General features: G+C 38.3%; 1 protein-coding gene across 11 annotated transcripts in view; it reads right to left on the reverse strand.

Annotated features, from left to right (window-relative positions):
• The window catches only part of ERICH3 (glutamate rich 3), a 109,745-nt gene that overhangs the window by 41,664 nt on the left and 55,834 nt on the right, over positions 1-12,247 (reverse strand). For all 11 annotated transcript variants that reach the window (XR_006712383.1, XM_045477863.1, XM_045477862.1 and 8 more), the window contains 2 exons: positions 10,015-10,195; positions 2,196-2,382 (listed from right to left, as the gene is read on the reverse strand). Coding sequence is in view for 10 of the 11 variants with exons in the window: in XM_045477863.1 (XP_045333819.1) it covers positions 2,196-2,382; positions 10,015-10,195 (368 nt within the window). In the remaining variant the exon portion in view is untranslated. The remainder of the gene's footprint in view (positions 1-2,195; positions 2,383-10,014; positions 10,196-12,247) is intronic.

The following is a 12,247-nucleotide window of genomic DNA, read 5'->3' on the forward strand; positions in this document are numbered from 1 at the left end:
CTCGTCCACTCAAGCCCTTGCTCCAGCAATTTCTCCCTCCATGTCATGCTTGATCAAATTCTTTTTTTGATTTTTGCTATCTCCCTCTAGTGTATCAATTCTACCTATCACATATAACATATTACTATATCTCCCACCTTAAAAACTAAAAAGCCCCCTTTGGCCCTTACATCTTCCTTCCTGGCTGTCACCCAATTGACATCTTTTATAGTAAAATTCTTTAAAAAGAGTAATCTGTATTCTCTGGCTTTACCTCTACTCCAATTATTTGTTAAACCCACTCCAATCAAGTTTGCATTCCTATTACTTCACTACAATAATTTGTGTCAAGGTCACCAATAACCACCACATTACCAAATCATACTCAATCCTCAGACTTCATTTTACTTCACATATACACACATTTGACCTAGTTGATTATGCTGTTCTCTGTTCATTTCCAGGACACCATGTTCTCGGCGTTCTCTTTGTAATCCCTTGCCTTCCTTCTTAGGCCTTTTTCCAGTTCCTCTTTATCTCCTTCATCTTTAAACTGGAGTGACCTGGACACCAGACATCTCTATCTGCATTCAATTCTTAAACAATCCCATCCCATCTTATGAGTTTAAACGCCATCTACATGCAAACCATTCTCAAATTTATATCTCCAGCCTGGACCTCTCACCGGACCCCAGATTCACATATTCAAACACTTAATTAACATCTCTGCTTGCATACTCATAGATGTCTTACATTTAATGTGCCCCAAATCAATATCCCTTCATTTCACTCCCAAACCTGCTTCTTTCACAGTCTTCTCCATCTTAGTACATGTTAACTGGACATTTTTGCAGTTGTTCAGAACAAAAGCTTTTCAATCACCTTTAACTCTCTTTTTATCTCACGCCTTGCATCCAATCCATTGATAAATCCTGTGGACTCTACTTTCAAAATATATCTAGAACCCAATCACTTCTAACTCTACCATTCTCTCTCCTCTGGATTAAATTAGTTTCCACTCTTCCCTTGCCCCCTTTCCCATAGGAGCTACAGTCAAATCAAGACAGGTCATTGCTCAAAACCTACCTTAGAAGCTTTGCATCTCGCTTAGAAAAAGTCAAAATCCTTGCAATCACTTTAGGATGTTCCATGTCTTGGCCCTACTGTCCCTCTAAGCTCGCCTTCTATTATTGTCCTATCCCTTACTTTTGCTCTGGCTACACTAGCTTAAGCACACCAAGCATGCTCCTGTCTCATGCTCTTTGTATATTCTTTTCTTCTACTTCAAAAACTTTTTAGAGGGACTATTTAGGGAAAAACTATTTAGAAAACTATTTTTTCTGATTTCTGCTCAAAAGACATCAAAGAGGCCTTTCCTGATCATCCTAGATGAAATAGTACCACCTTCTGCCCCTTGTTCCCCTTAACTCCACGTATCTCACTTCCCTGCTTTGTGTTCATCACTCTTAATGCCATCTGGCACCTATTAATTGGTTTACTTGCTATTTGCTTTCCCCCATTAGAATGGGCTCTATGAGAGCAGGAACTTTGGTTGGTTCACTCCTATTTTCTAGCTTGGCATACATTAATTCTCCATGAGTACATTCAGAAAAAAATTAAAGAAAGCCCGCACGTAAGTGTCCTAATTTCAAACAGAATGTCCAATATGAAAGCTGGTAAACAACAGTCAAAATTGACCTTTTATCATGCCTGAGATAAAAACCAGGCATTTCATTATGTCTGAGATTAAAAGCAGGGGCATGAGAATGATAACCGGGCCACACCATAATGAAGCACACCTCTGGTATGACCTGTAATACCCAACCATACAAGACACATGCAGGACACATGCTCGGGAATTCCCCAAACCAGTTCCTAAGAAGACTGAGAATAAAACACCCTTTCTCCTTCACTTCAGAAACAGAATTTAAAGCAGTATGAGAAAGGGAGAGAGAGACAGACAGACAGACAGACAGACTTTGAAACACCACCAGCTTTTACCCCCATTATATAATGCATCTGGAAATCTAATTCATATCTTATAATTTCAAATCCAACACACCTGGTTATAATAAGCAACCTTTAACTTAGACATTTTAGGTTCATCTACACTGATATCTTTGTTAACAGACTGTGCTGAGAAATGCATCAGTAGAAGCATGAAAAGAAAAATGTAGCAAGACTTGCCCTCTACCAGAGGACATTTGTTTCCATACTTGTAGCAAGGAGATGATCTCTCCACGCACACAAACCCAAAGTAGCCTCCTTTGCCTCCAAGTCTGGAACCTTTCCGATGCTTATATTCACAGCAGGAGCTCAACCTGTTCACTTGCATCCCATTCAGGAAAAAGGTGAGACTGAAGGGGAAACCATGGTGCCTTTTGGAAATAAACTGAAAGGTCTCTGGAATTAAAAAAGTAAATACATCAGTGAAAGCAACCGACTTTGGACTAATATGTTCAAAATCACAGTTTTCTATTAGATAAGTACAATAGTACGCTCTAGATCACCTTTTTAACTTGAGGACAATTTTTAATCATAAGAACACCTTCTATTACTTTTATTTACAATAAATACTCCAAGGCATTATAAAAGTCTGATTTGTAATAAAATAATAACATTATATGAGCTCTTACTATGGCCGGGCATTCTGCCTGATGATCTTAGGTGTGTTATTTCTCAACAACCACATGAAATGAGAATGTTATTATCACTAGTTATATGCAGAAATTAAAGTTTAGGAGGACTCAGTAATTTATCCAAGATCATACAGTAAGTAGGACAGTTAGTATTTGAGTCCAAATATCTCTCTTGAGTCCATCTTGCTATGTTAGCTACTGTTAAAGTATATGACAAAAGGTTACTGTGAGCTCAGTAATGCTTTTAAATAAATTTGTATTTTTAGCTGTGACTTGAAACAGCCTAATACGTATGGAGGAGGGGGAGTTATTCCATCTCTAATTCGTTCTCGATTCTGCCTGGATTGGTTTCCCCCACTTGCTTCCCCACCCACCCAAAAGTCCCACCAATAAATTAAGAACCACTGCTCGTAATTAGTAATGTTTAATCATTCCAAGTCTTTATAATGCTCTTTGAAAAGGCTTCACCTTAGAGAGCCCAAATTCTAGGTCTAAGAAAACCCTATTCTACAGAATGACTCAGAAACCTTCTTCTCATGACACTTCTAATGTTACTTCCTACAAAAGAAGGTTCCCTGGACTCTTCCACTTGCACTAATAATGGGGTTGATCATTTAATCTCTCTGCATGTACACCTTTCTTGTTATTGCAGTATTTCAATGTATAGTAAAAATTTGGCTGTACCGCTGTTTCTCAAACTAGTGTGCATCAGAATACCCTGAAAGGCTTATTATAACGCAGATTGCTGGGCTTCCTGCCAGCGTTTCTGATTCGGTAGGGCCCAAGAATTTGCATTTCTATCAGGTTGCCAGGTGATGCTTGCGATTCTGGTCCAAGGACCATACCTTGAGAGCCCTGAAGTGGATGTCTGTGACCTGCATGCTTGTGAAATCCATGAGAGCTGGAACTCATCTTCCTCACCTTTGTTTCCCCAGATCCCAGGACAATGGCATAGGAGGCTCCCGATAAATAATTAATTCATTATTACTTTAACCTGTTTCTTTCACTGTCATCTAGAAATACTATGTTTGGACCACGTTCTGCCCCTAAAAAAGGTCTAAATCAGATGCAACTTGTATAAAGAACAGAATTATTGAAAAAGTAATTCTGTTATTTACACCTTAGTATTTGTGATGCAAAATTAAACACACTAGGGAGGAGAAAATTGAAAAGTTATTGTCTAGGGAAACTAAAATACAACAAATTTAAAAATCTATTTGTCTTTGGGTGCCTGAGTGGCTCAGTAGGTTAAGCATCTGACTCTTGAGTTTGGCTCAGGTCATGATCTCCTGGTTTCCTGGGCCCCAGCATTGGGCTCTGTGCTGACAGTGCAGAGCCTGCGTGGGATTTGGGATCTCTCTCCCTCTCTCTCTGCCCCTCCCCCGCTGCTCCTCTCTCTCTTTCTCTCTCTCGAAATAAATAAACCATTTTTTAAAAAAAGTTCATAAAAATTCACTCTTCTAAATGACATATGGGCTCCTACGTATTGACTAGAAAGCTAGTTTGGCTGCTTTCTTTACCGAAATTTGAATGGGACATTCATGTAACAATGATCTATTCTGCTGCAGCATCACACTCTGTAACCACCTAAGTTCCCAGCCTGGGAAGAGGGTATAGGCAATGAAATGCTGTGAACGGGCACAGGAGATGAACTGCTAGACATGACTGCTTTTCCATTTTGTACTCATTTGGCTAGAGAGCACATCCACCTATTATTCCATTTCTTTCATTTTTTTTTCCAAACTTACTGAACAAGAATTGACACCATCTGCTTTTCTTTCCTTGTTATCTATTTTTTAATTTTATATTTTAGTTTTTTTAATGTTTATTTTTGAAAGAGAGAGAGAGAGACAGAATGCAAGTGGGGGAGGGGCAGAGAGAGGGAGACACAGAATCTGAAACAGATTCCAGGCTCTGAGCTGTCAGCACAGAGTCCAATGTGGGGCTCAAACCCACGTACCATGAGATCATGACTTGAGCCAAAGTCGTACACTTAATTGACTAAGCCACCCAGGTGCCCCTAATTTTACATTTTAAAATTTATTGACGCTTGGCAACCCTGACTTAATGGTTTCTGTGTGAAATGATGGAATGAATATAAAACAGAAGTCAGAAGATTTGGGTCCATGTCCTAGTTCTTCCCTTACAAGTTGAGTGTCCATTGGCAAGTCATTTAATTTTGCTGCATTTCAGAATTCTCATCTATAAAATGAGGATGGCCAGGGATGGGGGTGAAGGAGTGGGGTGGAGGGAGTGACCCAGTCTGCAGAGTAGTCTTAATTAAGGATTATATAATGTCTAATGTTAGAAGGCATTCCAGACTATTTGTAAACCGTGGTTATTCATTGTGGACTGGCAGTGGTTCGCACTGTTTTAGGCACTAAAGAGAAACTAAAATACCAAAAAAATATCAAATATGGTCTCCTTCCTCAAGAAGTTATAATTTAGCAGAAGAGATGAAAATAATAGACCAGCTTTCTGGAGTGAGGTCACCAAATCCTCTCCCCTTAAAATTTTGTCTCTAAAAATGGGCCAAAGACTTAAAACAAACTGAGCAGCAGTTATTCATCAAAAATGACTGAATTTTATGTAAGAACAGAGGGAGTCTGAGGCATTCTTGCCTGGGGCTGCTCCTCCCCCCTCCCCAACCCCGCCACCATTTCATCGCCTCGTTCTAATATGGTAGGGCAGGCCAGAAATAACCAGCAGCTTCACTGTCAGTGGGGGCTGGCTTCATTGGGAGCAGAAAACAAAAACTCCTTGGCCAGTAGCATTACCAGTAATAAGTAGCAATCTTGGAGGCAAGCTAACGTGGAAGGTCAGGGATTCTGCTAGCTGAGACTGTATTTTTAATTAGGGCAAGCAGCAGGCCAGTGGACTAGTCAGAAATTTAACAGGGAGATGCAGGCCATAAGGCCATTATAGACACATTCAATAAGCTCTCAACACATCCCCAGCTAACGGGAAGTGGCATGGATTGGAGTAGACCCAACCTATTCACACATCCCTGACCTGCTCAGAGCTTCCATCTGTGAACAAAGAAAACACAAGAAAGCCTGGTGGAAAATAAAAGTTAAAGCAGACTTGAAAACTGCCTGAACTTTGTACTCCTGAACCCGTTACAGCGGGTTGAATATTGCCCTCTAAAAATCCATGACTGGGGTGTGTGCAACTCAGTCGGTTGAACGTCCAACTCTTGGTTTCAGCTCAGGTCATGATCTCAGGATTCGTAGGAATGAGCCTCATGTCATGGCTTGGGATTCTTTCTCCTTTCCCTCTGCCCCTCCCCTGCTCATGCTCTCTCTCTCTCTCTCTCAAAATAAATAAGTAAACATCTTTAAAAAATAAAAATAAAAATCCATGACCACCCAGAACCTCAGAATGTAACCTTATTTGGGTATGGTTTCTTATTTCTTTGGATAAGTAGTGAAGGGTAAAGATGAAACTATGTTGGATTTGTTTTATCAAACAAACCCAATGATGGACGTCCTTAGAAGAAGAGGACCCAACACTGACAGAGACACAGAGAAGAATGACATGTGAGGACAGATACAGAAATGGAATTGCCAGGAGATGGAAGAGTCAAGGGAAGATTCTCCCCTAGAGCTGCTAGATGGAGTATGGCCCTGCTAATACCTGATTTTAGACTTCTGCCCTCCAGAACTGTGAGAGTTAAATTTCTGCTGTCTTAAGCCACTAGTTTTGAGGATTTGTTACATTAGCCCCAGGAAACTAATTCACCTACACAGAGATCCACCAGCAGAAGTTGGCGGCTGTAGTGGTTCAAAGTGTTTGAACACAACTTCTGACAAATCACTAGATGATCAATACACTATGAAAACACAGGGATAACCCTAAGAGACCAGCTGAAAAATAAAAATAGATAAAATCTGAGCAGAGACATCACACTGGCTGTCTACCAAGGAGAGGGGGCATGGATTTCACAGATTTGTTACAGAGAAGTTACTAAAGAACAACAAAAACAGCAAGACAATAACCTTCAAGTGGGAAAAGTCAGAATCTAGAATCCACAGCTGCTATATGATCAAAACTATTCTGTTTTCAACAAGAACAACAAAAATCAAAGAACATGTATGTAAAAAACAGAAAAGTGTGACCCTCACTCAGGAAAAAAAAAAAAAGGCCATCAAATCCACCTCTAGGAATCTACTCAAGAGACATGACCAGATGTCTGCACAAAAACTTGTATTTGTAGGGGCACCTGGGTGGCTCAGTCGGTTAAGTGGCTGAAGGGCATGAGTTTGTTTGGGATTCTCTCTCCCTGTCTCTCTCTGCCCCTCCCCTGCATACATGCTCTCTCTCTCAAAATAAATAAATAAACAAACATAAAATAAACTTAAACAAACAAAAACCGAATTAGAAATAGTACGAATACCCATGTAGTGGAATACATTCAGTGGTACAAGAGAACAATTATTGATAAATGGTATGAATTAGACGACTCTCAGAAACATTATGCTAAGTGAAAAAGCAAGACACAAATACTGCCTATTGTGTGACTTCATTTGTATGAAATGTTCAGAAAAGGCATATTTGTAGAGATCGGAAGCAGATCAGTGGCTGCCTGAGGCTGGCTACAAACAGTGAGGATTCTTTGCCAATGGGCACAAAGGAACTTTCTGAAGTGATAGAGATATTCTGAAACTGGTTTGTGATCATGGCTGCACGACCCTATAAAAATGTTTAAAACTCAATGAATTGTACACTCAATAGATGAATTTTATGGAATATAAGTTACACCTCAGTAAAAACTAAAAACTCAATATATATAACAAGTAAAAGAAAAATAAAAACACAGTTACTCTAAGTCACAGTGTAATGAAATGTTTGGTTTTCGGTGGAGACTAAGAGCCAGAGCCATGGAGGGAGGGATAAAATGGTAGAAGTCAGCTGAGAAAGCCTCACAGCCTCAATCTGATTCTTAAAAGATGGGTACGATTTGAATTTAAAATCCTATTTTGAATTTAAAATCCTTTGTCCTATTTCAGACAAAGGAAATAGCACCAGAAGAGACAAGCTAACAGCATGGGGGTGGGGACACGGCAGCGCCACCGGTTTGTGAGGGAGTAATGAGGAATGCACAAATCAGTACAGCAGGTTATGAAAATATGGGAAAATGGGGCAGAAAAGGAAGGGATTATAAGGGGCCCAGAAAAAAAAAAAGTTATTTTGCTCTTGGATTCCACATGAACCCAGGAGGCCAAGGTTTTCCTTGTTTGAAAGGATGAACATGGTAAATAAAAATGCCTGTGAAGAACCAGACTCTTTACAAGCAGCAGAAAGAGTCCGTGACTTCATAGGTGTACCTAACAATCAATATGTGGCTTGATATCTAAACTCAAACTGTAAGACATCAATGAATTACTGTGGGAATAAAAGATGCACTTGCCACACTCCTAAATAATTAATTTTATTGTTATTTCTCATCCCAAAGCAAGACAAATTAACGAATGCCACATTTTTAATTAGTTTACTGCTCCAAGCAGAACGTTAAACGCCTTTTTTTTTTCAACAGAACTCTTCTAAAAACCTATTCACATTTCACTGAATCATGCACAGCTTTGATTTGTAAAAAACGGGCAGATTCTTTTCAGTCCAGCTAAATTGCTAAGATTGCTGAACCGCAAGTTAACTCTGAGCCAACCAACTTTTCAATTTTGAACAATTACTTTCCTGGCAATCAAAGGGCAAGCTGAGACAAAATTATTGTGTGGACAGGATTCAATTATTTAAGCTCCCATTCCATCCTATTATTCAAGTCCATTGAGTGACACAACAAAAGTCAGTCCCAGGATCGATATGTATGCAAAACAACACTTAGCCAAGTCACACTCTCCCTTACTGGTTTTGCACCGTTCCTACAGAGTATGTATCATCTCCCAGAGAAGCATTCAGCTCCCTGCTTCTTGTTTTTGTTTCATTTGTATGTACCATGTTTTCCAGTGGGCAGAAAGGCATGTAGGCATTGTCTGAAATAAAGCGTGATCCAAGACCCAGGAAAAGTTTCATTGCATTTGTTCCAATTGTAGACTATAGCTAATTTCAGCTGTTCTTCTAAATTAATAGTTGAAAGTCACACTTTCAAAAAATAAGTCTATCTATGCCACTATCATTAGGGGTTTCATGCCACTCATATTATGAAAACGTAGGAAACCCTCTGCACTGATCGCTAACTGAGCAAGGATCCTGCACCAATTCAGAGGCCCGGTATCTGCTCTTGACCATGCCCCAAACTGTACATGGGACCATACGAAGCCACTATATCTCTGGTCTCCTCATTTTCCTCACCTACAAAGTGAAAGGAATGGACTTTCAAATGCTATGACAGAATGACAAAGTAAATTACATTTCAGCAAAGTAGAGAAAATGAGGAAAAATCATTTCTAGAATATACTGAGGATTATTTTTTATAAGTTTTACAAATCTTTATAAAGTAAACATTAAAACTAACATTCAAGTGTTTACTCTTTTTTTTTTCACGTTGGAAAGTTTTATATATGTAATCCTTAAATCTGTATAGTTTCTTTTTAAGTACCTGAAATTTTTAAAATTAATAGTCATTATTTTTGAGTGATGAGGGAAATCAGAAAAGCCAAAAGTAATAATTCCATGCTTACCCCCAATTCCTAAGACTCCCTAAACCTATATCAAGATTGCCCAGTGTAAATATTTCTTTCAGTTAGTAAAAATACAATAACTTTCTAAACAGAGTTTCTTAAGCAAGGAAATAACAAATATAATCCTATATTATATCCTCATCCTTTTAACTGCTACTCCAAAGAACTAAATATTGATGAAAACCATTTCAGTACAATATGAGAAACCCTGTATTGGATATAAAAATTATCTTATGGTAAGAAACATGGATTTATGCTCAAATGAAAGCAGAAATGTACTAAAATCCATCTAGCCAAATTCTGCACCAAGTTATTTAGGTGTGATTCACCCTGAAGTTTATTGGATTTGTGATTTTATCTCAACATTTTTCTCAAGAACAAATTGCCAATCTGGTATTTTTCCCTTAGAATAATGTGTGATATAATTCATTATGGCAGGCCAAATAGTTAACTTGTAATTTGGGGGACAGTTTATTCGTGCAACATTTTAATGATCATCTATCTCTATCCCAAAATTAATCTGTTAGTGGGTTAAATCACTCCAAATTCTTTCTTTCACAATCTTCAAGAGTAATTGCTCCTTCGGTTTCAATCACGGAGCAGTAAATCTAGATTTACTTTTAGGCAGCTGGTTTATAAGTCCCTGGATATGCATAATTTCATAGAGTGATTGAAGTCATTTTGATATTATATCAACGATAGCTTATCTATAGCATCAACCTCAAGCAACTTAAAAAAAAATCACATTTCATGTGTACCTTTTTCAAGTAGTTTGCCTTTGTAAACACAAAGGTTTTCCCCACCACAGTGTTGTTGATAAACTTTTATTTCATCCCGGAAGTCTGGGTGATCATGAGATAGGTGCACGTTTTTCCCCAAATAGATCATTGTAATAGCTGCATTACTGTGCAGTGGTGTTCTGTGAACCTTTCTTGAATCCTAGAGTAAACAAAAGAAGGGGACTTATTAATTAATTACCTTCTAATCAGAGGGTAATGGTACTGTAATACGAGGAGTAGAGAAGGCTCGTTTTATGTACCTAGCAACAAAACCTTTATAAAATGTCAACCTTTGCAGTGCACAAAAAGTCAAGCCCATTACAAAACAAATCGCTCTAATAATTACATGCATTTTGGGTTTATATTTTTCATGTAAATGCCAGGGGTCTGGACAAAGTTTGTCACTTTTTATTTTAGTTGTGTATGTATTTTACATACAATGAAAATACCAGTGATGCCAAGATGAAACTGCTCTTGGTTCTTTTAGCTGATTCTTGAAATTCAAATCAAAATAATTAAATACCGGTGGCATAGTTTTGTTCTAACTTGAATTGATTTTGTGATTTAGCAACTGTCTTTGCAATTGAGTGCTTCATCTTTATACTTGAGCACTGACAATATATCCTTCCGTGATCTTCTATGTGAGAGGGGGCGGGCACATGTCCGATTCCTTCTACGGTTGCTCTGGGGATTAGAGACATGTGCTATATGCCTAGGACTCTCCAGTTTTACAGGAGACATTCAGTTCAATGAAAAACCAACATTATTAGTATTATTTTTAATATCAAACAGTACACCCAATCAAAAAAGGCTGTTCTATGGTGTTCACAAATTTAGAACATAAACAATAAATTGATATGCCAGAGATGGAAAGAAATGTCCTTTTTCTTGCCTCCTAGTTTGTATTCGATTTTCACAATAATGAATGAGCAAAGAGTTTAATCTCTAAGAGGAATATGAGGAAAGAGAAGCAGAAAAAGGAAGAGGAGGAGACAGAGAAATAGTCATGTAAAAATACTGTCAGCTCAAGAATTATACAGAGGCCAGGCAATAATTTTAATCTACTTCACTTTTCTGAAAATCAATTTTCAGCTAAATGGAAAATGTGAAGAGACCAACTTTCACTGAACTCAAAGCAATTATTTAAGTTTGATTTCACTGAATTACGAATGCCTTGGAAACATGCATTTTTTTTAAATAACAAAGCTACAACAAAAATTTCTGAAGGAACTCCTAAAATATTTCCATCTCCAAATCCATCCTCTTCCACTTCAGAGGATTCTTTTTTCCTCATTCAATTCCATTTCTCTGAAGCAAAAACCAGAGGAAGTACATCTGATTAAATGAAATTCTGCAAATGACAGTCTGAAAAGTATAAACGGGGAAGGAATCCCAAGATTTAAAATTTAAGCAAATGGTCTTGCCTATGGCAGACAGAGCTCCCAAATAGAGAGGTAATCACCAGAAATATTTCAGGAACATCAGTAGCCATGAAGGTAAATCAGCAACCTGGATAATTCTTTGCAGATTAGAAACATCTCTCTGAGTCACAGTGGAAAGCAAAGGGGTGATGGCAGGCCTGACTCCAAGTTGCAAAAGCATGCCACGTTTGCTCTGGCCCGGGTAGCTGTGGAGCTGTGACATGCACTTGTGCGGCCCAGTGCACAATCACCCACCTACAGCAAATCCAGTTCCAAGCTCCCACTAGAACATTTAATGATATGACGATTAAATAAGAGCATCTCCTTTTTGTTAAGCAATACTTTCTAACGTGGCATAGATTCAGAAGTAGCCCTGTGAGCTTCTGGGAGATAAGCTCTATATAAATGCAAGGCAATAGTGAGATTATGGTGGAGGAAAGGCCTGCCTCATATGTACAAAATGAGAAAGTGGAAGTTGAAATGTTTAAAAATAAAATAAAGGAAATGACAGCTCTTCACCTTTTTCATTTATTCTTACTCATTTTTTTTTTTTCCTGCCAAAATGTGTTCCTGATAACATCTCTTTTCTCCTGGGTCTAGTTACTTCATTCTTTTAAAAAATATTCCCCAATTATTGCCACCAAGTAACCTTTTTTGGATTTTAACAGGAGGCCCGAGTGACAGCTCGTGATTAAATACGTGCAGTAGGAAATGAATAATTGTTTCCTTCAGTTGACTCAATTGCCTCTATACTTACCATCTTCCAAGGTTATAAGGACCCAGGCTGATGA

The sequence above is a fragment of the Leopardus geoffroyi genome, chromosome C1 (genome assembly GCF_018350155.1).
Source record: "Leopardus geoffroyi isolate Oge1 chromosome C1, O.geoffroyi_Oge1_pat1.0, whole genome shotgun sequence".
Classification (NCBI taxonomy): Eukaryota; Metazoa; Chordata; class Mammalia; order Carnivora; family Felidae; genus Leopardus; species Leopardus geoffroyi.